This window comes from Haliotis rubra, unplaced genomic scaffold (genome assembly GCF_003918875.1).
Source record: "Haliotis rubra isolate DU_JTF1 unplaced genomic scaffold, ASM391887v1 Scf1112, whole genome shotgun sequence".
Classification (NCBI taxonomy): Eukaryota; Metazoa; Mollusca; class Gastropoda; order Lepetellida; family Haliotidae; genus Haliotis; species Haliotis rubra.
The window spans coordinates 111,578-139,500 of NW_025765018.1; the positions used below are offsets into that span (position 1 = coordinate 111,578).

The 27,923-nt window shown below is 41.0% G+C and overlaps 2 protein-coding genes across 2 annotated transcripts; one reads left to right on the forward strand and one right to left on the reverse strand.

The window, feature by feature from the left end:
- Positions 1 to 368: 368 nt before the first annotated feature.
- Positions 369 to 27,475, forward strand: LOC124288635 (beta-secretase 1-like). Its single transcript, XM_046725191.1, has 11 exons — positions 369 to 465; positions 9,253 to 9,572; positions 10,951 to 11,039; positions 13,695 to 13,911; positions 16,364 to 16,510; positions 18,554 to 18,688; positions 20,105 to 20,206; positions 23,787 to 23,939; positions 24,770 to 24,854; positions 25,308 to 25,460; positions 26,477 to 27,475. Exons 2-11 carry the CDS (start codon positions 9,450 to 9,452, stop codon positions 26,677 to 26,679), a joined length of 1,407 nt encoding a protein of 468 aa, XP_046581147.1. The 5' UTR covers positions 369 to 465; positions 9,253 to 9,449; the 3' UTR covers positions 26,680 to 27,475.
- LOC124288731 (MFS-type transporter clz9-like) lies at positions 3,344 to 4,335 on the reverse strand (the record flags this gene model as incomplete). The annotated part of the gene is made up of 2 exons (XM_046725265.1): positions 4,051 to 4,335; positions 3,344 to 3,928 (listed from the first exon to the last, which is right to left on the reverse strand). Coding segments are annotated over exons 1-2 (870 nt in total), but the record flags the coding sequence as incomplete, so codon positions are not given.
- Positions 27,476 to 27,923: the final 448 nt, after the last annotated feature.

Genomic DNA, 27,923 nt, shown 5'->3' on the forward strand with positions numbered 1-27,923 from the left:
CTGCACGACAATATGCTGCACCGAAAACCGCCCTTATCATACAAAATACAATTACGCTTACGAAAATCCATATCCTGAATTGAAATACAATTTTATCGTAAGAGGGAATTCGAGGACACGTTTTGCCAACCAACCGTTCACGTGAGTAAAATAATTTCCACCGTGATTAAAATATTACGTTAATTGATATCTTGATATTCGTTGTATAGTAAATTTGTATTATTCTTTGTCAGTTGTAAATAATTTCCCCCTCCCTCCTTACTCGCTGAGTCTTTCCGTGAGGAAACGAACACTAGATCTAACTGCGATATGTAGATCAGCATTTCCGGAAAATGTCGAGGAGATCGGACTGTATCGCCAAAGGGAAGCAACTCTCAAACGGTTGACTACGTGGGAAAGGAACAAGGAAGTGTGGATATATTGTACATTTATCTAAAAACTGTTCTCATTTCAAAGGATACAAGTGTAAGTATCAGTTATAGTGCTTAATGGTTTACAGTCCTGCTATCCAGTTTATTATCATAGTGAAAGAAAGAAAATATATATTTTCGATGGAGACCCTCGATTTTCGCTCACACGTTGCACAATATCTTAGAACTCCGGAACAAACATCATAACACCCTTCATCACTGTTTTAGACGCTCTAAATGATATTCTTAATGTCACAATTTGCTACGATATTGGACGTGCCTAAAAAAATCTGATAAATGCTGTGTTGTGAATTGATGCAAAGAATATTTTAAATTTAGTTTTTATTTTTAGAAGAAAACGTTCTGTTACAAAGTTCATGTTTAATAAATGGGTAAAAGGATAAAACACTTATCACTAAAAGCAAATGTTTATAACAGATATCCCATATACCTGAGCTGTTATTTAGCTGTTATACATATATTATATTTTATAATAAGTCTGTCGTAAAGTGTGAAGTTATCCCACAGGTTATACTGGGACTCTCTATTATCGCGGCACGCGAAAACATCGGGAAATCAGAAACACTACACCCCGCATCGGCTGTTTACATATGCAAATTACGTAAAATATATTCATCGCTCTTGAAAAAGTCATCGATTTCATTTGAATGTTATGTGTAATCGGAGAAATATTAAAGCATTCATCTTTTCAGTAAGTTCTAGAACATTTTGAAACTAGCATGACCCCTACTGCCATTACATCTAGCATGAATCAAAACTTACTTCATCAAAAGCAATCCTGCGACAACTAGAGCGATAGAGGCAGTAGCCGGACACATAACAGTGAAAACTGAACAACTCACAGCGATACCCATCGATTTGGACTAGACTTATAAGATATGAAGGGAGACAACTGCTGTTTATAATGAAATCTACGTAAACTCTGTAAACTCCTTAGTCTGACTGAGATTTACACTACCGAATAAAAACAATCAAGTTTTGGGCCTCCACCTCTGATTAGGCCACCGTGTGACATTCTACCCGTATAAAAGGGTGTTATACTTAATATTTTATTGTCCCTAAACAGTGGACCAAATACTGATGTCAATTGCTGTGGTACGAGCCCGACAAGGGCTCCAGCGATATCGCGTGCAAGCTGTCTATTTGGCCCTGGCCGAACCTCAGCATCTAAGAATATGCTTGGTATCTCATATGCTTCTGGTACAGTGATTTTTATAGCATTCCTATCGAACCTGTTGTGAGGTTCAAGATCCATCTTCAAGGCCATGAATGGCAGGGGTTTCACATGAAGCATGTGGTACCTATAATAAAGTAGGAAAAAAGTGAATTTTGTGTAGACATGATAAACACGTAACATACATACGTCTCCTTGCTACTAGTACAATATTTTATGTCTATAGCTTTTTTTTTTGGTCAATAGCTGTAAATTTTACATGTTTGTCTTAAGTGTTAACTATGTTTCGATTTTATATTGAGGATACACAGTGATATTAAACGTGTCATTGATAATGTTTTTCAAATCCAATTACCCGGTTATACATGAAATTACAGCAACTGGTTTTTTACTGATTGTGTATTCAAGGGCATTCGTATTTATTCCCATTCCTGGTGGCCCACTGTAGGCATGAAGTTGATTGAACAGCACTTCGAACGGATAGTCCATCTGTTTAAACATAACAAATAATAATCAGTGTGTGTTTAAATGTCTTTTATGTCTCACAAGCTACTAACATTAAATTAGTGAGAACATATGAGTAACATTCAAACAGTGAACATTGTCTAACAACTGTGTTAGGAAATGTGTTAAAAACATGTTATAGTCAGCACAATTGACATTTGAAGTCAAGATCGATGATCTGGTCTATGGTCAAGGTGTCAAGATAAATGCAGCTCTGGTGAAACCACCGTGGACAACCAGAGCACCCCACCCACTCATCACCATCAATGTCGCCAAACAAACACGCGCCAGAACAAATGTCCTCATCATCCGCGCATACACATCACCATCCCTCGCCCTCAATTCGTCATCGTATGGAATTTCTGAATCAGACATGTTCTCGTCACTGTCTCTGTCAGTTGCATTATGTCTTTGTAAGTTCCATAAAACGTTCTGCTTTCTTCTGTTCAGCAATTCGTTTTTTTAATTCTCTTTCGATCTTTTTCTCATCGCGAATTGCTTGGCGTGCAATTTTTTTGCTGTTTCTTTTTCTCCTCCCTTTCTTTTTTCCTTTTTTCTTTCATTTCATTTTCTGCAGTAAGTTTCCTTTGTTTCTCGAGTAGGATTTCTCGTATATCCTCACCTAACGCAGATTTCGGTAGGAGAGTCCTTACTCTCTTGTTGGGTCAGTTTTGGACCTTTGGGAGAGTGAGATGTTTATCAAAATCCGTTGGGGGAGTGGTATTGCTCTGTGGAGTATCCTGGGGGTTGGGGGTTGTACCAGAGGGGTTGGGGGTTGTATGAGGAGAGACATGGGCTATTCCGGAATGTGAGGGTGAAGAAACGGTTGTCTGAGTTTGCTTGTTAAAGACGTAGCTTGGGGCCAGTTTCAAACTTGAAGTAACCTTCGATTTGTTAAAGGGAAAGAGGCCAGATTCATTAAAACCTTTTATTGCATTTTCGGCAGTTGCTGCCAACTCCCACGCACCTCTGAACACTCTCGCACCTCTGAACACTCTCGCACCTCTGAACACTCTCGCACCTCTGAACACTCTCGCACCTCTGAACACTCGCACCTCTGAACACTCTCGCTCCTCTGAACACTCTCGCACCTCTGAACACTCTCGCTCCTCTGAACACTCTCGCACCTCTGAACACTCTCGCACCTCTGAACACTCTCGCAAAGACTGCTTTCATAACAGTCTCACCAACATGCTCATCCTGATATTGCCTTACAGACTGACGCCATGTGCGCTTCAATGAGGAAAACAGACAGGTCTAAGGGCTGGATAACATGTGATGCATGTGAAGGGAGACAATATAAGATGATGTTATTATCTATGCATGCATTACATGCATCCAAAGTGAGGTGAGTGGAGTGACCATCGACAAAAAGAACCACTGGCTTTTTGACTGCACAGCGATTGATATGTGGTATGAACACAGTGTGCAGCCAAGAAGCAAACAGCTCAGAGTCCATCCAACCACTCTCACTCCTGCCCAAGACGGCAGATTCAAATCCCTCTAGAGGATTATAATGAAACCTACTCCCGGGATATACTATCATAGGAGTAACGTACGTCCCAGCTGCACTAGCGCAGGCCAGAACCGTTACCTGAGATTTGTCTGAGGATGAGAAATTATACACATTTTGGCATCCTTTCTCTGCAAGAACTTTGCCACTTTTTGGACAAAGGGGAAACCCTGACTCATCAGCATTGAAAATGCGTGATGGTTTGCTTAGTAACTGCATATCTGCATTTTGATTTAAATACTCTGAAAGCGAGTCAAACCACTGGTCAATTTTTTCTTTTGTAACCATGGCCCTTTCCTTTGCCAACTGCATAGGTGTTTGATCGACAAAGTTGGGTTGCGTCTCAGAAAAGCAGGAAACCAGTCTTTTGCTGGTCTGTTATTTTTAAAGGGGTTGGGGCGATTTGTTCCCTTTAAAATGTTTTGAACTGTGTCAAGGAGCTGCTCCCTAGTCCGCCCGTACCCAATCTGGGACATCTGGATAGCCCAGAGAGAAAGTTTCTGCTCCTCCTCGTGTGACAGGATAGGGGGAGGGTCCTTTTTGAACTCAATAGGGACCTTGTTCATTAGTTTATCGTGAAGAGTACTTCTTGGGATACCATAACTTGTCGCAGCTTTCCTAACGGAAATCCCTCGGGTATTAATGGCGTCTATCGCCCTTCTCACGTTATCAGCGCTGTAGGTTGGTTTATTAGCGTTCCTTCCCCTGTTCATTTTGTTGCAGAACCTACAATTCGTTAGAACATAAATAAGGAATAGAGCAAAAGATTTATGTAAAACGTATTATTTTCTTCATATAAGATTATATAATGTTATTATGATTAATGTTAAATTTGATTTGATTTATAAATTAGTTGGATTGAATTTGTTTATTGAAATGGGGATGAGATTGTTATTTCAAATGTGTCAGTTTAAATGTGTCTGAGTACTGCCTTCCCACTGTCACGCACTGAGGCAGTAGCCGGACAGGGCACAAAACGGGCCATTTTTAGAATTTGGTGCCATAGTACTTCGAAGCCGGCTGCATGCATTCACTAGAGTTCTTATGTCAGTTACATTTCATCTAAAACAAGTTGTAAGTAGTACATGATCTTAAAACCGGAAACGGTGTTGCTTAGCGGAAATGTAAGACTATCAGGGGGCGTGGCAATCAAGTAGGAAGGCAGATATTGGACGCTTTGCACATGGGTGTTACCTCTAGCAGACGATTTTTTTCGTGATGCAGGGCGGAAGAGGAATATTTATGCGCGTATATGTTGCGCATTAACGCTTAACCTAATTAGCTATAAATATATGTTTAACGAGAGGCGTCGAGTACTGCCCGTGTCCGGACACTGCCGCTACCGCTCTATAAGGTCATTTGCGTATTTTCCATGCTAAAAATATAACAGGAAGTGACGTATTTATGCAACTTCACTCTGCACACGGCACCAACTTGTATGGTACGTTTTAAGCCGGAAAAACAATATTTCGTAACATTATTGTTACCTTGTATCCAAATGAATAGAAGTTTCAGATGTTTGGGTTAAAAACATGATGATATTACTAATGTGAATGAAATTCCTAAATATTTTTAAATGATCAAATTATTTAGATTCGTTACTTGTCTTAGTAAACGTTTCACAGTGTCATCTGCTTGTACCGCGTGCCATGGTAAGAAAATAGCAATACCGCAATAATAGAGAGTTGCTTCAATTTCCGGGTCAAACGAGACAATCGGAATTGCCGCAATGGTATTAAACGAGTTGCGACCATGTGTCACAGTACTTGTGACAGAAATGAAGATTAAACATCAGTCAACTGAAAATATATATAAAATGCTAAATGTCAGTAGCTGTTCATAATCCCGATGGCGACAACATTAACTACCGCGATAATAGAGGGTCCCATGATAAATGCGTACTCTGTCAATTTGCTGAAGACATTATTCTCCTTAGTCATGTAAACAAGGCATACAGCTCGAGATAAGAAGTCCCATGGTTCGAATCCCAGAACATGACTCAGAATTTACTTGTATCATTGTATACCAGCTGCATGGAACAATGCTCATGATGTCAATCACTGGATTGTCTGGTCCAGACTATATTTGTAGACTGTGAGACCACCGTCATGTAGCTTGAAAAGTGCTGATTGAGGAGTTAAACTTAAAAGGAACAAATGTGGTGTGTCATTCTATAAGTATTCTTAAAAGGGTAACTTATTTGACACTTTTACCATCATGATCACAGATATATCTACACCTGCTCAGGGACCAATGTTAGTCCAGCCAAGATGTGCAATGAGGTCCAAGCTAAGAACCTGTGAAGATCCGGGTTACAATGGAACTTCAGTAACCCATGCTTGTAGTAAGAGGTGACTAACGGGATCAGGTGGTCAGACTTGCTGATTTGGTTGACACATGTCATCGTATCCCAATTGCGTAGATCAGTGCTTGTGCTGTTGATCACTGGATTGTCTGGTCCAGATTCAGTTCTTTACAGACCACTGCCATAGTGTGGTGTAAAACTAAACTCACTCACTCTTAGGTTAGACATGACCTTACATGTAGGTGCAGGTGAATTTTTAACCAACTATTTCATAGCCATGACAATTTGTAGAGACCCTCCACTTGTAGACAAAATTCACTCTGAACTTGTAGATAAAACACAAATGGGAAATATACCTGAATAATGGTCTATTACAAATACTTACTGAATTATTATGTGGAAAGGGTTTAGTTATCAATACAATGTAAATTAGAGCTACAGATAACTGATTTCTGTACTCGCCTGTGTTCATCTCAGTTGGGTTTCCTAATTTTCCTTTGAGTAACCAAATATATTGTACTCACCTCATTCACTCTCAATTGGGTATTTTGCCATTTTCCATTAATTTTAAAAATACAATAAAGTTTAAATGTTAGTGTTTGTTATTTATGTTTGATCTGTAATATGAGAAACAGTAAGAATGACTGCAAGTTGTCAATTTCATGTCCTGAAATAGAACCTCTCAGTATATTTTATCTATTCACCGGTACGCACGCAAGCTAAGATTTGCCATTTTCGTGTGTACACATGTATGATCACATTTATTGAGTATTTACCAAAATTCAAGCGTACTTGCATGCGTAATTTTCGCAGATACGCAGCTTATCTCTTCCTCTGTAAATTATCATTTCAGTATTTTATTCTTTTTATGTAATGGTATCAACATAAAACTATTTTGCTACGATATTGAGTGTATCTTGGTAGAATCTGATAGACAAGTCATGTTGTGAAGTGATTCAAGGAATATATTAGTTATTTTTTAAAAAGAAAATGTGCTGTTACAAAGTTAATCAACATGTAGACAAAACTGACATTGAAGTAATATACAAACCCAGAATTCGTAGAATCATGTTCTAGATTGGAAAACTGCTACTGAACTGTTTTTTTCTACTATTATGGTATTGGTCGTGTCGCTTCACAATAAATGGCACACCTTGATTTGCATATATATATGTTTCTAAAAGGTGTTTTTGCAGGTTTTTTCGTGAATAAAGTGTTGATTAAAATTGATTGATTATTGAACTTATTATTATTATTGTTTTTTTGCAAACCGTACACCAGGCTGTAATGTAATTAGCGAATTTGTTAATCTGTGTGATGTATCAGCTTTGAATTAAAAGATAAAGCTACTCTGTTTTCAATTTTGCGGTCCTTTTTTATTGATTTAAGACCCATGTCAGACATGTTTCTTTACAAACAAAAGAGTCAACGAGTTCATTGTATTCATACGTGGTCAATCGGTCACTTTAATTAAGTACGGTTTTAATGAGTCTTCAGCTCTCAGAGCTCTCAGAATCGAGTATCACACAATAATGATGCACTTTACTGAGAAACTGTAATCCGAAATATAACCTGTGATGGAAAGGACAACAGCTTAATTTCTATATAGTACAAGTTACCTCCCTTAGCAATATTTGCTCGTTTGGCAAAATGTTAATGAAATTTAAGAAGGGGGTGGGGGGACAGGGTTTTTCGTGACCCACAAATGTGCGTCCAGTACACACGAATGTAGAGAATGGATGCAGAAGAAAAATCACTGCGTTCAGAGGGACATTATTCACTATACCTACAAGTTTCAACACATCTATGACTTTGTAAAGTGTTTGGTTGTTTCGTTCAGAGCAGTAGTGTGCATCATTTCATCCATCAGTCCACATGATCAATGATTCATTCCAAATTATTAAAACATACAGTTCCCTACACTGTAACTTCAGAAGACCTTCATATTGCCTGCAACTACCCCTGAAACTAATAATTAGGGGTCCCCAGGACCCCCATGTTTGTGAGTCGACTAAAACCCTGGGGATCACAGAAATTGATGTGGGGGTAAGTGTAGGTTTACCCAAATGTTAGCCCTGGAAGTACAAAGGGTGCTGACCTACTGAAGGGACCGCCTCCGTGGTGTAGTGGTTACAGCGTCTGCCAGGAGAGTGAAAGGTCGCAGGTTTGATCCCCGACGCGTCATACCAAAAGACGTTAAAATATGGTACTTGTTGGTCCCTGCCTGGCGTTCGGCATTAATGGGTACAACTAGGACTGGTCGGCTCGGAGTCAGTATAATGTGTCTGAGTGGGGTATTCATGCTTTACTGCGGCATGGTATCTCAGTGGGCTAGCACTATAAAACCAGCTTAAGTCTGGGCTAGTACAAGCAGCCGCACATACACATACACACGCATTCACATAGTCATATGAGCGAAATATTCTCAAGTACGATGTTAAGCCCAATTTCACCTCACCTGTACTGAAGGAATAAACTCTCAGCCCCATCACTGGTCATTAGGGCTGCGCAATATAACAAGTTTACTGGTATTTACCGGTTCAGACATGAAAATGATACGTATTGTGATACATTGATCGAAAACCGGTATTTTGACATGCATTCGGAAAACTTCATAACACTCGGAAATCTAGGGACATTTCCGTTTTTCACACCGGATCTCAAGCGTTTGTTGTAAAATGGTGACCCCAATAACAAAATTTTTTTTGTGGTGCCAAATACTAGGGCAAAGGTTTCAGCATGGCAGCATTTGGGGCTGAACCACTGTGTTGATGTTAAATTGTTCTTTTCCTTGTTTCATTTGCGCCAAATATTATTTACTGTTTTATTTTTCATGATTAAAAGTGTTTATTAAAGCTAAATTAAGCATAGTGATTTTGTTGTTTTTTGCTCTATGAATCAATCATAAACTCAATTATAAGTATTTTTTGTTGAAAAAAACTACTTTCAGTATATTGCAATACATATCGCAATATATGCTTTCGCATTGCAACATATCGCAATATGAAAATTCTCTGCAATACCCACCCCTCAGGGGTGGAAATAACCCATTGCCCGACGCCCGAGTCCAGTGTTTTTTTTTCTGTCGGGCAAGCAAATTTGTTTATCACACTGTACCGGTGTCCAGTTGATATTCAAATGTTAATTATGTTGTTTATTTAAAAAATCAACAAGCTAACGGCCGGTATAGTGGAAAAATGATCAGGGCAAGTGATTTTACATGTGCCACTGTATCGGAGTACACTAGCAATTTGAAGGTTATTTCCATCCCTGCCCCTACTGGTTATGCAACATTTACTAAATTTTGTTTGATTTTCTTTTGCAGGACTACTTAGGACATAGAATGAAGTAGATTCACATGTTTGGGAATTGTGTGTTGTTCCTCCCAAGACATTATGAAGCACACTTCACAGCCTTTAGGTCTTTGGAGAAAGGGGTTGTCACTAGCCATCACTGTCAATGTACTGATGAGTGTGACCTTGACCCCATGCCAGGGGAAGGTCATCAAACTCAAGTTGCATCATGGCCGCCAACAGACAGACCTTCGTGCCTGGTCAGCGCAGCAGACGTGCAACTCAAAACCTTCATGGTCAGTCTGGCGAGGGTTACTATATCGAGATGAACATCGGTACGCCTCCGCAGAAGGTCAGTGTATGGAAGTTAGTGAGTGAGTTTAGTTTTACGCCGCATTGTATTACAAGGGAGTATGCACATTAAGTGAAACACCGAGAACATGTATGTTTGGTCGAAGTTAATGCTCATCACATACCACATGTGCATTTGTTTCACTCTTCCAACTACTGCGCTTACCCCCTTGTAATACAAACCAATAATAGCAATCTGAAACTATGATCATTTGTTAAACAACTTTTATTTTAAGTTGAATAAAATTCTGAGATTTAAATGTTCAATCAGCAAGGTAAAATTATGAGGATTCACAATCTTAGTTTCATTTTATTTGATATACTTTTTTGTTTAAAGTGAAATTCATACGTTTGCACTGCAAACAGACTATAGGAGCTGTATTTTTTCTGTGAAATATTTTCATTTCAGAGACTAGATGTTAGGCTATTAAGTTGAATGATACATGGACATATTAAAGATCCCAAACTCTGTGACCTTGACAGGCTAATTTGGAAAGAAATCATTTTGTACAATATTTTGATAATTGTTTGGTCTAATAGTTATTTTAGCATGTAATTATATAAAATAATATCAGTTCAGGGATCGAAATAGTGCTTAATGTGCCTGCCATGGCATGGTAGGTATTGAAATGACCCGGATTAAATATTTTCAGTGTGCTTCGGCTGCACGATTTAAACTATAAAAATAGTGCTCATCATGTTTCATTTATGGAAAATGGGATAAATGTGGCCAACTCAAATGATTCAAAACTATTATTTGCAACTGATAAAACTTTTTATGGGTTACACTCTCAATCTTGCAGCTTAACATGGGTGCGGCCATTTTGAATGCCAGAGCCCATAACAGGAAATCCTGTTTTGTATGATAACATATTTTCTGGGTTTGTTTATCTATCCAGGACACATACCAAGCTGAGTTAATCTTGCAGTCATAATAGTGTTCATCAAATCCTGTTCTCAAGTTTACAACCCGTGAAGATCCGGGTTAGAATTGTTTTTTTCTAGATTAGTCACGTTATTTCTAAAAAAACAGTAAAAAAATAGGTACTAAGTCAGGGAGAACAGAGGTCATTTTAGGGCCTCAAATATAGCTTGTTGTCTTGCTGATTTCTGGTGCCAACCATTTTATATTTTTCAGTGATACTCGCTGCTTTTGACATTGGAAAGAGAATGCATGAAAATACAACATGTACACAGTAATCACCAGAAATATTCCTTGTTTGCTGTAGTTCACACCATACACTTTATGTATTCATATTGAATCAATTGAATCCAGCTCGGTTACAGCCTACTGGGAAAGTTTATGTATGCACCTGATGATCATGTGTCATGCCCGATACATTATATCTCTGTTACCATAGTTTCTTCTATGTTTGCAGTTAAATGTCCTTGTTGACACTGGCAGCAGCAACTTTGCCATCGCAGCATCGCAGGATGATGAAATCAGCAAGTTTTTTCACACCAACGAGTGAGTACACCATGCATTATACGTTGGTTAACTGATGATCTTACTTTAGAACAATAATATTTACATATCTGTCTTGGCGGCCATTTTGAAAAATTCATTTTAGTTCATTGGTGAGCCATTTGTGTATGTATCAAGTTATGAAATTTGTGCTTGTGGTAAAACATGTGCCTTATTCACCATATTAAGCACTTTGCTTCAAGAAGCACACCTTATTCCGTAAATCTTTTAGCATCCTAGATCTTTATTACAGTGAATATGGTTAAATGTTTTAAGGAACTTGTGTTACATTTGACCACTTTCTTAATGGCATTGTGTATTCACAGAAAATATTTGTACCGCATACAAGGTATACTAAACTGTTGAGCCTACTCACACCTTTCATATACTGATATATTTTTGAACCAGCAACAGGCTGACCTTCACCTTCAGTCTGACCTTCACCTTCAGTCTGACCTTTCCATGTCGCTGAATGAGCTTGTTTTCTTCTGATATTTTACAAACTTTGAAACTGATACCAGCTCAATTGTCTCCATCCTTGATAATCTCCAGTGTATACGTTCTCCAGGGTAAATCTCCACTATACCCAGGATGCATCTGCGGCTTGAGCCGATGATTTTATTACATCCCTTGGTTTGCTGTTTATCCAATCATGTGTCTACGCTTGGAAGCTGAGCGTACCAATCACAACTCACTTTCGCCTTTTAAATTATCTAACCGATTAAACTTGGCAACACAATAATATATTGTTGCAAAGGTACTCTGAAAGAGGTAGAAGGGGTTCTTGCATATATTTTTGCATGATTTTAGACCTGTCAATTTTTCGGTATGTTTGTCCCCCAAATCTGAGTTGCACTGCGAACAAACTTTCGTGGCTGTGACCGCTATCTTTGTTGACACTTCCAAGCTCAGTTGTAACGGCGTCTTATCTGATTGGCTACTGTGAGAATGCGGAGCCAGCAAAGGGAGGTAATTTAATCATCGGCTCAAGCAGTAGATGCATCCAGGGTATAGTGGAGATTTATTGGAACGTATACACTGGAGATTATCGAGGATGAACTGTCTCCAAAACACAGAATTTTAATCCATTTGTATATGTGTCGCATCACCTTTAGCCCATTATTGCCATTTCTCAATAAATATACACATTTTGTAGACGTGACTTGATATGCAGTTTCTAGGACGAGCATGAAGATTCTGTGTTCACCTTTGTTTGGGCAGTGGGGTAGCCTAGTGGTTAACGTGTTTGCCCACATGGGGTACAACTGCTGTGTCCCTTGCTGTGATATTGCTGGAATATTACTAAAAGCAGCATAAAACTAGACTCGCGCACCTTTGTGACTTGAGCATCTTTTCTGTGTTTTTCTGGCATCAATTTTTTTTTAACTGAACAGAACCCACACTGTATCTCTTTATCATCAAAAACTGGCAGGTGCAGGGGGGTAGCCTAGTGGTTATAGCATTCGCTCGTCACGAGGAAAGCCGCGGTTCAATTCCCCACATAGATACAATGTGTGAAGCCCATTTGTCGAGTCCCCTCCCGTGTTGGTGGAATATTGCTAAAAGCGGCGTAAACCTCAGACTCGATTGCTTGCAGTGACAGCGGTTAGCAAATCTGTCAATAGCAACCTCCAATTCAAAACAATTTCCTGGAGGTTCATGAAAAATATCTTTTACAATGACCGAATTACTAAAGGTCGATTTTGAACAGTGACAAATGCTGAAATCTTACTTTGATATGATGTTTTAGAAGACGAATGCACAGGCGATTTCCATCTCTGTTGATACAGAATGTATGTCTGGACTTTCTAACAAGACAAACGATTTCATTTGATGATATTTTCAGAAGAACGGATCAAAATGAGTGTTACAAACATAACTAGCTGTGTTTGTTTCTTTCTGTAGTTCATAAAGTGTACAGTTACATAGTGAAATTCATGCGTTAATCTACCCGGTTCACTCGCAACAATTGACAGTTAGATGCTTTCTGGTACGCATTTGTTTTTTACCGGTAAGTCAGTGTACGCAAGTCAACAACTAACTGTAATTTCCTGTGCATATCTGGGATGCTACACATATATTTTAGTGTGTATTTCTGAAATTTCAATGCATATCTTACACAGATACGCAGCTTATCTAGACTTTGTCTACATTGTAGACATCGCAACAGTTGAACTGTCATAATAACTGATGAAGAATGATTTTGGATAATGAATACAATCTCACCCTCGTGTCTTCTGAAATCAAATGCATAACACAAGTTGCTTAAAGTTGCAAATATCCAAGGCTTGCCGATTTGTAACTTTAATCAACTTGTGTTATATATTTGATATAAGAAGACACTTGGGTGAGATTCTCTATATGTTGCTGAAATAATGCTGATGCGATGTCAAATTTTAAGGGGCGGTGGGGTAGCCTAATGGTTAAAGCGTTGGCTCGTCACGCCAAAGACCCAGGTTCGAATCCCCACATGGGTACAATGTGTGAAGCCCATTTCTAGTGTCCCCTGCCGTGATGTTGCTGGAAGTATTGCTAAAAGCGGCGTAAAACCAAACTCAGTCAGTCAGTCAAATTTTAGTTCAGGCACTATCATCATCATTTTCATCATCACCATCATCATCATCATCATCATCATCATTATATCATCTGTGTGATCAGGTCCTCCACGTATGAGGATAGTGGGAGGTCTGTGTATGTCCCTTACACCCAAGGGGACTGGACAGGGGAGCTAGCCACTGACATGGTCAACCTCCCATCGCTGCCCAACATCACCGTCAGGTCCAACATTGCCTTCATCACAAGGTCTTCCAACTTCTTCATCAACACATCAGACTGGCAGGGCATCATCGGATTCGCATATCAGGAAATTTCACGGGTAGGACTCAAGCAGGTGCTTCAGATGCTTGCTGAAGTGTCCTTGGTCAAATTAAGAAAAATTTTTTTTAGGTATTATGCTTTGCTGGTCCTGTGAACCTTGAACAGCATCCCTGTGTGGAGTATGTTTACTTATGATGATTGTAGACCCGTGAAGATCCGAGCTAGAATTAATCTTCACCAACCTATGCTTGTCGTGAGAGGCGACTAATGGGATCAGGTGGTCTGGCTTGCTGACTTGGTAGACACATGTAATGGTATTCCATTTGGGTATATCGATGCTCATGCTGTTGATCACTGGATTGTCTGGTCCAGACTCGATTATTTACAGACTGCTGCCATATAGCTTGGATATTGCTAGGTGGCATTAAACAACAAACGAACAAACAAACAAACAAATCTGATGGGTCAAAGGTGGACCAGTAGTCGGGATCTAGGACTTTGTCATCACACCTCAATTTTTGGGACAGTTGCTCATTATACCAACCACTTAATTGTCTTCTTTTCTTTTTAATAGCTGAAATATTGAGTGAGTGAGTGAGTTTAGTTTAAAGCCGCACTCAGCAATATTCCAGCTCTATGGTGGCGGTCTCTAAGTAATCCAGTCTGGACCAGTCAATCTAGTGATCAACAGCATGAGCATCTATCTGCGCAATTGGGAACCGATGACATGTGTCAACCAAGCCAGCGAGCCTGACCACCTGATCTCGTTAGTCGCCTCTTACGACAAGCATACCAGTAGTCGCCTTCTGTGGCAAGCATGGGTTGCTCAAAACCTATTCTACCCCGGATCTTCACGGGTCGAAATATTGATGAGAAGCGGTGTTAATCAACAAGTAACACAGAAAACATCTCCTCTTGCAAAACTGAAATCTAAATCAAGAATCCTCCATGATTTGCTAGATACCAGACAGATATTTCTCAACTAGTACATAAACAGTATTAAAAATTTAAATTTTATTGGATGTGTGTAGACACTTGGGAATAAAAACAGAACTTAAATGGAATTTCAAATTTTAGTCCCTTTTCAAATGTTGTCACGTGTGGTTAGAACGTCAACCTGAACTAGTGTTGGGAATTGGTTAAAATCTCATAATTGATGATTGGTTAATTACAACCGATCAATCATCGAAAATAATTGGTTAGCGTCATTTATGAAATGTGTTAATGCACACAAAAATAAGGAAAAAACGTAGTTCTTTCGATTTTTTTGGGCAAATTTCACATCTTTAAAGGATGAACCAGTATGGAAGAACATAAATTTCCTGGAGTCTTTAAGATAAATTCAATCATGACTTGGAACGAGCTTGTAGTGCTTATGAAATGTAACAGACAAAACCAACCTAGTGAAAAATATTGTTAATGAAAACAGGTGTTCTAGAATTGTTTTGAATGAACAATGGTTAAATAAGGCGGAATTCTTCCAATAAGTCCTTTATTAAATAAAGTTGACAGATTCTGCAAATTAAACAAATGTAGAAATAAATACACACTGCATTGATAACACAACAATAGTACAATAAATATTACACTTACAACCCTGGTCCTGATCCACAAATACATTTAGTCTACAATAATACCCATTAAATAATGGACTCTCCCAAAATGGAAATAACTCTCAAATGCAAATACACTACTGAAAATACATTGCAAATATCATTATCACTTCACTTAAAAATATGTATCAATATCTTGAAAATATTTCTTATAGTTATCTCAAATTATTGCTCAAAAGCACATGGCAAAATGTAACCCCTATGGAAAAAATGAACTCTTCCATAAAATACAAAGATGAAAATATGGAGAAATTAACCGAAAACACTTTCGTTATTCCTACATGACATTATGATATACTAAATACTTAACTGAATTACTCAATGAAACAATATATTTAGGCATGGGTAATGAAGTAAACAAATAATCTGCCCTTTAGGTGTAATGCAATCTTCCGTGAAGCATGAATGAAAACAGTCTTCAAAAAGTACTTAAAATTACCTGTAATTATGACTAGGTAGGAAATACTACTTTACAGTGCATTTAGACTATAAAGAAATGAATATATGTACCTGAAGAGTGAATTTTCCGCCTCTATACAACAATACAGCTTTCATCAACCTGCAGTGCATCTCGGCACACCATGCGGTCTCTTCAGAGCAAACACAACATGAAAAGCTTGTTCAAAAAAGGGAGATAATTCCAACCCTACACTAGACAACCTACCGCTAACAGAAAATACTGATAAAACGAAAGTCTTTCATAATATTCTAAAAATGGTCACTTTTCAAAATGTTTGTGTTCGATTGAGAAAACATGATCGATGGTTGGTCGTTTAGTCACTGCGACCAATCTTCGATTATTTCAATTAATCGGACCACCACTAACCTGAACTAGGATCATCCTTATTCAAGCTCACGTTGTACTCTCTTGTTACCATGGTTACTCAATTGTTGCAGCCTGATGGGGATGTGGAACCATTCCTTGACAGCCTGGTGAAGCAGGGTCATGTCCGGAATCTCTTCTCTATCCAGCTGTGTGGGGCTAAAGCACTGCCCAATTCGGTTTCTCTCAACATGAGCACAAACTCAATGGATGGGACAATGGTGAGTCTTGTTTACTCAGCTATAATGGACTGAAAGTCCCTCGTTTTGTAATTCATCAAGTTTGTGACATCATTCTGTGTTTTGTTATGTGATATGGGGGGATGGTGGGGCAGACTAGTGGTTAAGGTGTTTGAGGTTAAGGAACCGGGTTCGAATCCCCACATTGGTACAATGTGTGAAGCCCATTTCTGGTGTCCCCCGTCGTGATATTGCTGGAATATTACCAAAAGCGGCATAAAATTAAACTCACTCACTCACTCACTCTGTGATGTGGCCAATTCTAAGTTAGTGTCCTCCATCATGGTATTTTTTATGCAGGCTCTAAACTTATGATGCTGTTTATATTTATTTTGTTGTTGTTCATATTAGGATGTTGTTCTATCCATTTGAACTTAAACGACTGACATTATATTTATTTTTCCTTATCCTGACTCATGATCTTTTGCTTATCTCCCTTTCCTCTTTGAATTGATTAAATCGAAGATTGGATAAATCAATACAATAAGTACAGTGCAAGCTGGAGGAACATGGATTTATGCATGAAGGACATTGGGGGTGAGGATCAGCCACGGATAACCTGCAAACACTGCAGGATTTCATGAAATGTCAACAAAGTTACATAACAATGAAAACACAACTCAAATGTAATTAATTTCTACAAATGTTTTTACAAATACTACATAAGTAGTTATAGTCGAATCCATATACATCGTAATTTTGAAAAAATAGGACTTAAATATAAAAGGATATAATGCCGTATACGGGAGTCCAGTAATCGCCATCCGCTTGGGCGAAAAGAGAGAGAGAGTGACAAGTAAGGAAGGTCACCTGACTGGTTTGCGCGGGAAAGGGCAAAGGGAGGTAACTCGTGGGTGAGTGTATTTATACGTCCGCTTCGGGAACTTCAAGGGATTCAAGTGTTCCACTACCATTCGAAGAGGAAAGGGAGATAAGCAAAAGATCATGAGTCACGATAAGTATAAAATATCAATTTTACTTAAAAAATTACATAGTTGTATTATCACCTTCAGAAGCTTTCTACGTCATCATATGAGCAAAGTATTATCAAGCACGACGTTAAACCCAATTTCACCTCACCTCAGAAGCCTTCTGTTCTTCCTCCCTCCTTCATCAGCGTTTCCTGACTTCAGGCTTCTGCAAATGATTATCACCAGAAAGATAACATTACCAATTTTTAGACACACGCAACACAACCATGCTACATGTCAGTTGTATGTTGTAATCAGGTGAGGATGGAGTTGAGGTGGGCAGGGCGGGTTTGTTTGACATTGTTTGATGACAAAATAACACTATGACCCCCAAGCTTACACTACAAGTAACTAATGTTTGAGTGAACCCGTAAAGATCCGGGTTAGCATTGGTCTTCAGCAACCCATGTTTGATATAAAAACAGGATCGGATGGTCAGGCTCACTGACTTTGGTTGACACGTCATTGTATCCCAATTGTGTAGATCGATGCTCATGATGTTGATCACTGGATTGTCTGGTCCAGACTTGATTATTTACAGACCATTCTCATATAGCTAGAATATTGCTGAGTGGCTTTAAACAACAAACTAACCAAATCTTCAGTTCACTTGTATTGCTAGTGTTTAGGCAAAAGTGGTCAAACCAGCCTTAGTACCATAGTGTCAAGTATGGGATTTATTATCACCTTAGCGCGCTAAGATCTTCTTATAGGATGCGTATTTGTGAGTGAGTGAGTGAGTCAGTTATGCCACACTCAGCAATATTCCAGCTATATGATGGCGGGCTGTTAATAATCGAGTCTGGACCAGACAATCCAGTGATCAACAGCATGATCAGTGCTCTACACAATTGGCATATGACGACATGTGTCAACCAAATCAGCGAGCCTGACCACCCGGTCCTGTTAGTCGCCGATTACGACAGGCATGGAGACTGAAGATCAATTCTAACCTAGATCTTTACAGGAGGCAAGCATGGGTTGCTGAAGATCAATTCTAACCTGGATCTTCACGGGTCAGATACATATTCAGCCAGGTTTCTATCTGTTACAGCTGTTAGGGGGAGTGTCAGGCTCTCTGTATAAAGGCAACATCTTCTACACCCCCATACACCGGGAGTGGTACTACGAGGTCGTCATCGCAGACATCCTCGTCAACAACAAAAGTCTCAAGCTGGATTGTAAAGAGGTAAACATTATTTTATGAAAGTCACTCACTAAACTAAATCAACAAACATATTTTCAAAGTCATTTAACTTGCTTTGCAGGGAAGAATAAAGAGGGTTTTTTACACAGACTTTTAAAAATGGGTGTCATGGTGACTCACAATATATATTTTTGGGAGTCATTTTCAATATTTGGGAGTCATGAAAATGTTACTATTTCTTTGTGTGAATCATTCTCAGTATGTAAATGTATGTCACACCACCAAATGAAACTACAGCATTGTTCAATTCAAACAGTCAGGATTACTGTCTCCTCTGAGTTCCCTGGAACAGTCTGACAGCTCTGTAAAAGTCAAACTACTATCAAACAATATCATATTTTGCTTATCAAATTGATTTTATTGAACTGAATTGTGAGGGCCACCCATAAAACTTGCGTCATGCTTGACTTCCTTTGATAATGTTTTGAGAGTAGTTTGCAAAATTGTTGCGTCAAATACGTAGGAATCACGCGTCATGTAAAACCCTGGTGGTATATCAATTTTAACATTTTGAAGGAGTTCCTCTTTTCTATTTCAAAACAACTGTGTCACACAAATGCATTGAATTGTAATTTAAGCCATTAATTCTTTTTATTCTGTGCTCTCGGTGAGTTGCATGTGATGTAATTCAAGGTAACAGCTGACGTGTCATTATTCTCTGTACAGAGTTGCTTCCCTTGGGCATGCCAGGAAGCTATGATTGTTTATTTACATCCCTTTTCCTAAGTTTTGTATTTAAGTCTGGCAGCACCATACCAGTGTTCATGAGTTTCAGTGAAGTCGTAGACAGCTCGTATGGCTTTCCTCCTATACTGACCGCCTCCACGGTGTAGTGGTTAGAGCGTCCGCCCGGAGAGCGGAAGGTCGCGGGTTCGATCCCCGACCGCGTCATACCAAAAGATGTTAAAATATGGTACTTGTTGTTCCCCGCCTGGCGTTCAGCATTAATGGGTACAACAAGGACTGGTCGGCTCGGAGTCAGTATAATGTGTCTGAGTGGGGTATTCATGCTTCACTGCGGCATGGTATCTCAGTGGGCTAGTACTATAAAACCAGCTTAAGTCTGGGCTAGTACGAGCAGCCACACATACACATTGCTCGGCACGCCGAAGACCTGGGTTTGATTCCCCACATGGGTATATTGTGTGAAACCCATTTCTGGTGTCACTTGCCGCGATATTGGAATATTTCTAATAAGCGGCATAAAACTCTCACCCACTACCACATTGAGCTGTGAATCCGAAATATGACTGGGATAGTGCTCTAAACAGTAGGGTAGTCAGGTAGTAAAAGTGTTCACTGTTTGTCCATGAGGGTACATAATATGTGATGGGAAATTCTGGTGTCCCACAAAGTGAAATAGCTGGCATATTGCTGAATTGCTGACTCTGTTTTCAGTACAACTATGACAAAACCATCGTGGACAGTGGAACTACAAACCTGCGTCTCCCGGACAAAGTCTTCCAGGCCCTGGTGGAGGGCATTCAGAACAAACTCAGTGTAAGTGACAACAAATACCAGGGCAGGTAGGTCAGACACAGTGTAAGTGACAACAAATACCAGGGCAGGTAGGTCAGACACAATGTAAGTGCCAACAAATATCAGGGCAGGTAGGTCTGACACAGTGTAAGTGCCAACAAATACCAGGGCAGGTAGGTCAGACACAATGTAAGTGACAACAAATATCAGGGCAGGTAGGTCAGACACAGTGTAAGTGACAACAAATACCAGGGCAGGTAGGTCAGACACAGTGTAAGTGACAACAAATACCAGGGCAGGTAGGTCAGACACAGTGTAAGTGCCAACAAATACCAGGGCAGGTAGGTCAGACACAGTGTAAGTGACAACAAATATCAGGGCAGGTAGGTCAGACACAGTGTAAGTGACAACAAATATCAGGGCAGGTAGGTCAGACACAGTGTAAGTGACAACAAATATCAGGGCAGGTAGGTCAGACACAGTGTAAGTGACAACAAATATCAGGGCAGGTAGGTCAGACACAGTGTAAGTGACAACAAATACCAGGGCAGGTAGGTCAGACACAGTGTAGAAAGTGACAGCAAATACCAGGGCAGGTAGGTCAGACACAGTATAAGTGACAACAAATATCAGGGCAGGTAGGTCAGACACAGTGTAAGTGACAACAAATATCAGGGCAGGTAGGTCAGACAAAGTGTAAGTTACAACAAATACCAGGGCAGGTAGGTCAGACACAGTGTAAGTGACAACAAATACCAGGGCAGGTAGGTCAGACACAGTGTAAGTGACAACAAATACCAGGGCAGGTAGGTCAGACTCAATGTAAGTAGGGAAGTGACAACAAATACCAGGGCAGGTAGGTCAGACACAGTGTAAGTGACAACAAATACCAGGGCAGGTAGGTCAGACTCAATGTAAGTAGGGAAGTGACAACAAATACCAGGGCAGGTAGGTCAGACACAATGTAAGAAGGGAAGTGACAGGTCCTGGTGGAGTGCCTTCAGGTCAGACACAGTGTAAGAAGGGAAGTGACAGGTTCTGGTGGAGTGCCTTCTGGTCAGACACAGTGTAAGAAGGGAAGTGACAGGTTCTGGTGAAGGGCCTTCAGGTCAGACACAGTGTAAGAAGGGAAGTGACAGGTCCTGGTGAAGGGCCTTGAGGTCAGACACAGTGTAAGAAGGGAAGTGACAGGTCCTGGTGAAGGGCCTTCAGGTCAGACACAGTGTAAGAAGGGAAGTGACAGGTCATGGTGAAGGGCCTTCAGGTCAGACGCAGTGTAAGTAGGGAAGTGACAGGTCATGGTGAAGGGCCTTCAGGTCAGACACAATGTATGTAGGGAAGTGACAGGTCCTGGTGGAGTGCCTTCAGGTCAGACACAGTGTAAGTAGGGAAGTGACAGGTCCTGGTGAAGGGCCTTCAGGTCAGACACAATGTCAGTAGGGAAGTGACAGGTCCTGGTGGAGTGCCTTCAGGTCAGACACAATGTAAGAAGGGAAGTGACAGGTTCTGGTGGAGTGCCTTCAGGTCAGACACAGTGTAAGAAGGGAAGTGACAGGTTCTGGTGGAGTGCCTTCAGGTCAGACACAGTGTAAGAAGGGAAGTGACAGGTTCTGGTGAAGTGCCTTCAAGTCAGACACTGTGTAAGAAGGGAAGTGACAGGTCCTGGTGAAGGGCCTTGAGGTCAGACACAGTGTAAGAAGGGAAGTGACAGGTCCTGGTGAAGGGCCTTCAGGTCAGACACAGTGTAAGAAGGGAAGTGACAGGTCCTGGTGAAGGGCCTTCAGGTCAGACACAGTGTAAGTAGGGAAGTGACAGGTCCTGGTGGAGTGCCGTCAGGTCAGACAGTGTAAGTAGGGAAGTGACAGGTCATGGTGGAGTGCCTTCAGGTCAGACACAGTGTAAGTAGGGAAGTGACAGGTCCTGGTGGATTGCCTTCAGGTCAGACACAGTGTAAGTAGGGAAGTGACAGGTCCTGGTGGAGTGCCGTCAGGTCAGACACAGTGTAAGTAGGGAAGTGACAGGTCCTGGTGGAGTGCCTTCAGGTCAGACACAGTGTAAGTAGGGAAGTGACAGGTCCTGGTGGAGTGCCTTCAGGTCAGACACAGTGTAAGTAGGGAAGTGACAGGTCCTGGTGGAGTGCCGTCAGGTCAGACACAGTGTAAGTAGGGAAGTGACAGGTCCTGGTGGAGTGCCTTCAGGTCAGACACAATGTCAGTAGGGAAGTGACAGGTCCTGGTGGAGTGCCTTCAGGTCAGACACAGTGAAAGTAGGGAAGTGACAGGTCCTGGTGAAGTGCCTTCAGGTCAGACACAGTGTAAGTAGGGAAGTGACAGGTCCTGGTGAAGGGCCTTCAGGTCAGACACAGTGTAAGAAGGGAAGTGACAGGTTCTGGTGAAGTGCCTTCAGGTCAGACACAGTGTAAGTAGGGAAGTGACAGGTCCTGGTGGAGTGCCTTCAGGTCAGACACAGTGTAAGAAGGAAGTGACAGGTTCTGGTGGAGTGCCTTCAGGTCAGACACAGTGTAAGAAGAAGTGACAGGTTCTGGTGAAGTGCCTTCCAGGTCAGGCACTGTGTGAAGGGGAAGTGACAGGTCCTGGTGAGAAGGGCCTTGAGGTCCAGAACACAGTGTAAGAAGGGAAGTGACAGGTCCTGGTGAAGGGCCTTCAGGTCAGACACAGTGTAAGAAGGGAAGTGACAGGTCCTGGTGAAGGGCCTTCAGGTCAGCACACAGTGTAAGTAGGAAGTGACAGGTCCTGGTGGAGTGCCGTCAGGTCAGACAGTGTAAGTAGGGAAGTGACAGGTCATGGTGGAGTGCCTTCAGGTCAGACACAGTGTAAGTAGGGAAGTGACAGGTCCTGGTGGATTGCCTTCAGGTCAGACACAGTGTAAGTAGGGAAGTGACAGGTCCTGGTGGAGTGCCGTCAGGTCAGACACAGTGTAAAAAAGTAGGAAGTGACAGGTCCTGGTGGAGTGCCTTCAGGTCAGACACAGTGTAAGTAGGGAAGTGACAGGTCCTGGTGGAGTGCCTTCAGGTCAGACACAGTGTAAGTAGGGAAGTGACAGGTCCTGGTGAAGTGCCTTCAGGTCAGACACAGTGTAAGTAGGGAAGTGACAGGTCCTGGTGGAGTGCCTTCAGGTCAGACACAGTGTCAGTAGGGAAGTGACAGGTCCTGGTGGAGTGCCTTCAGGTCAGACACAGTGAAAGTAGGGAAGTGACAGGTCCTGGAGGAGTGCCTTCAGGTCAGACACAGTGTAAGTAGGGAAGTGACAGGTCCTGGTGAAGGGCCTTCAGGTCAGACACAGTGTAAGTAGGGAAGTGACAGGTCCTGGTGGAGTGCCTTCAAGGTCAGACACAGTGTAAGAAGGGAAGTGACAGGTCCTGGTGAAGGGCCTTCAGGTCAGACACAGTGTAAGTAGGGAAGGTTTAACTATATGAAGAGTAAGGGAGGTAACTGTGGTATGTATTTGTTTGTACTTCGTCTTATTATAGAAGCTTGGAATATAAAAGTATAGTGATATGGTGCCACCCAACAAACTAACCATTTAATCAATCACTCTATCACTTATTCAACCACTGATTCAACCAGTCAATGTGTTTCAGGTCCCCGACTGGTATCCGTCTCAGTACTTCTGGAGCGGCACAGAGGTGGTGTGTTGGACTGACCTGGCCATCGCCTACACGGGCTTCCCCACAGTGTCTGTGGCTCTCATCATGACCAACAACACCTTCTTCCATCTCACTCTACTACCTCAGGTAAGTTGTCATCATCATCATCATCATCATCATCATCATCATCATCATCATCATCATTATCATCATCATCATTATCATCATCATCGACCCGTGAAGATCCGGGGTAGAATAGGTCTTCAGCAACCCATGCTTGCCACAAAAGGCGACTATGCTTGTCGTAAGAGGCGACTAACGGGATCAGGTGGTCAGGCTCGCTGACTTGGTTGGCACATGTCATCGGTTTCCAATTGCGCAGATCGATGCTCATGCTGTTGATCACTCGATTGTCTGGTCCAGACTCGATTATTTTCAGACCGTTGCCATATAGTTGGAATATTGCTGAGTGCAGCTTAAAACTAAACTCACTCACTCATCATCATCATCACATCGACGTCGTGGTGTAGTGGTCAGAGCTTCGCCCCGAGAGCGGAAGGTCATGGGTTCAATCCCCGACTGCGTCATACCAAAAGACGTTAAAATAAGGTACTTGTTGGTCCCTGCCTGGCGCTCGGCATTAATGGGTACAAGAAGGACTGGTCGGCTCGAAGTCAGTATAATGTGTCTGAATTGGGTATTCATGCTTCACTGCGGTATGGTATCTTAGTGGGCTAGCACAATAAAACCAGCTTCAGTCACGGCTAGTACAAGCAGGCACACATACACATGCAAGCACGTCGTCATATGAGTGAAATATTCTTAAGTGCCCCAGTTCACATCATCGCCGTCATTATCATCATCATCATCATCATCATCATCATCGCTATGTTGTCGTCATCGTCGTCATCATCATCCTCATCATCTTCACCATCATTGTCTAGCTTGGTATACAATGCATCTTCTCTTTACTTCAGCATTACCTGCGTCCAGTGCAAGATCCCAGTGATCCAACTTTGAGCGGCTTCTGCTTCAAGTTTGGCATCGCCTCGTCTACAGCAGGTGAGCTGCTTACTTCTACTTGATCAGACAAGACTCTTACCTGTTCATAAATCCTGTCAGCAACTGTTGGTGACAGCATGACCGGGCAAGAATTGGTCTTCAGTAACCCATGTTGTTGTAAGAGGCGACCAACGGGATCGGGTGGTCGGGCTCGCTCACACGTCATCGTATTCTAATTGCGCAGATCAATCTTCATGTTGTTGATCACTGGATTGTCTGATCCAGACTCGTTTATATACAGATGCAGCCATATAGCTGGAATATTGCTCAGTGCGGCATAAAACTAAACTAAACTCACTCACTCACTCACTCACTCACTCACTCACTCACTCACTCACTCATGATCACTCACTCACTCATGATCACTCACTCACTCATGATCACTCACTCACTCACTCATGATCACTCAGTCACTCACTCAAGGTGTCAACTAAGTGTCCTTGTCTGTTCCAGGAACTGTACTGGGGGCTGTCTTGATGGAGGGTTTCTACGTGGTATTTGACCGTGAACACAAACGGATCGGCTTTGCAGAGACAACGTGTCCTCCTAGAGATCCCAGCTCCATTGGACCTGATTCCAAAATCTCCGGCCCTTTCACACAAGCAGGTAAAGTGGAACATTATGTCCAATATACAAAGGTCAGACAAACTCTCCAGAACCTGAACCCAGAGCTGATTTGAATCTAAATGACTAACACTTAGTCTCAGAATGTATATAATTTTGATAATAAATAAACCCATTTAAATTGAAAAGCAGTGAGATGGGAGATTCAGAACCAGAGGACATCTAGATTTGATCTTTGTCAGAAACTGCTAGGCAGCAGGGAAAATAATGTGCTTCAGGGTTCTGTGTGACAGACTAGAGTTGTGGTCAAATGGAGAGCAATGGTGTGATTCATTCAGGATTATTGCATGCACTCAGAGATTTGCAAAAGATAAATATCTTCCTTGAGAACATCAACAGAGGGTTTTCTGTTAATGTGAATTTAATTTGGCCTATAATTATGGGCTAGTTTATGGGTTTGATTGGTGAATCAGGTCTGAAAGTTTGCTCCAGACTTGGTAATGAAAGGTACCTTCTTTTGACATCTTATGATGCGACTGGGAATCTCTTCAATCAAAACCTGTGAAGGTCCGGGTTAGTATGTACTTTCAGTGACCCATGCTTGTCGTAAGAGGCGACTAACGGGATTGGGTGGTCAGGCTCGCTGGCTTGGTTGACACATGTCATCGATTCCAATTGCGCAGATCGATGCTCATGCTGTTGATCACTGGATTGTCTGGTCCAGACTCGATTATTTACAGACCGCTGCCATATAACTGGAATATTACTGGAATAAGTCCAGACTTGCGAAATCATTCTGGACTTGAGTAGGACTCATATCTAAATTATGCTCTTGGGTCTTGGAGACAGGCTGGTGGGGTAGCCTAGTGGTAGCCTTCACTCGTCACACCGAAGACCGGGTTCGATTCCCCACATGGGTACAATGTGTGAAGCCAATTTCGGGTGTCACCTGCCATGATATTGCTGGAATATTGCTAAAAGTGTCATGAAACTAAAACTCACTCGCTCTTGGAGACGGACTGAGGTCTTGATTAACCTTCACCTTGTGTATATTTCAGATAAGCATCTGATGAACCAGTGTGCATACAAGAAGCCAGACCAAAAGAACGGCAGCCTGATGGTGGTGGCCTATGTAATGGCAGGAGTGTGTTTCCTCTGTGTCACGCCTCTGCTCGTCATGGTCATACAGTACCAGGTCCGCAAATGTCGAGGTCGACCAAGGGGAGACAACTCAGATACAGGGAATCTTATAAACAGATGACAACCACTAAAAACTATTGAATAATGTCAAGTCTTCACATATGCGGGCAAATATTGAATTATTTTCTTTAAATACAAGGGATTATTGTATTTCATCAATTCCAAGTGAAATTTAAGGCAGATTTCCTAAGTTTCTGCTGAATGTTTTTAAAGAAGGTGCATTGGCAACAATCAAATTAGGATTTACAAATTAATTAAGATTTATGAATACCTGTGGCTAAGGTGTTCTATATAGTTTGTTCTTAAACAGATTTAACTGTTTAAAACACAAGTAACTAAAAGATATTTATCCAGGTCCTTTTTACATCGAAACAACTTTTTTTTATGTTAAATAATGGATTCCAAAATATGGTAAACATAATTTGTTTTCAAAGAGTCTTTCACTGTTATCATTATGTCAGGTGTCTAAGCAATAATGGTGACCAAAAATGATCAAATCCTGGTAACGGTCTGTTTGCAAGTAATTTACGACACAATGTTAAACAATTTTTTTTAGATCATGATAGTATTTAATATTTCTCATGTGGACAGTGAACCCCACAATATGAACTTGGAAAATGTTTATTGGGAAATATATCAGAAATTCTATTTATTTATGAAAGATAGTCACAAAATTATGGTCACTGATGTCAAAATATGTCTGTCTCATGTTGCAGAGATGCCAACCACTCTGATTTTCAAATACAAAATCCACTTTCCAATTGTCTATAAAAACTCCGATTTTTTTGAAAATACAAATATGTTTATAAATATAGAATGTTTGAAAGAATTTTAGTAAATAGCTGTTTACATATGTTTATTTGGTCCCATGAGATTCAAACAACAGGTATACATAAGTATTATCTGGTTTAGTATGCCCAGAAATTGCATATTTCCAGGATAAATCTAAAGAATAGGGGAGGCCCCAAGACATACCCCGATAAGTTGAATTTATTACGATCAAACTGTATGTTCGGTTAAGTATTATCTGGTTTAGTACCCAAAGAATTTCATGGGGAGGCCCCAAGACCCCCACCATCAAAACGGGCCGGAGCCCCCTCTCACACTCACCCCCAACTAGCACCTTCAGGGCTCGGGAATTGCTTTTAGCAGGGCATGACTCCGCTTTCATTTGATTCAGGGTTGGCATCTCTCATGTTGTAACTTGAAACTTATTAATCAGTTTATTGATTAATTGATATTGGTATTCAGAAATTATTTTTGATGCTGCCTCACAATGTTGCACATTTTCTGGGGGATAGTTAG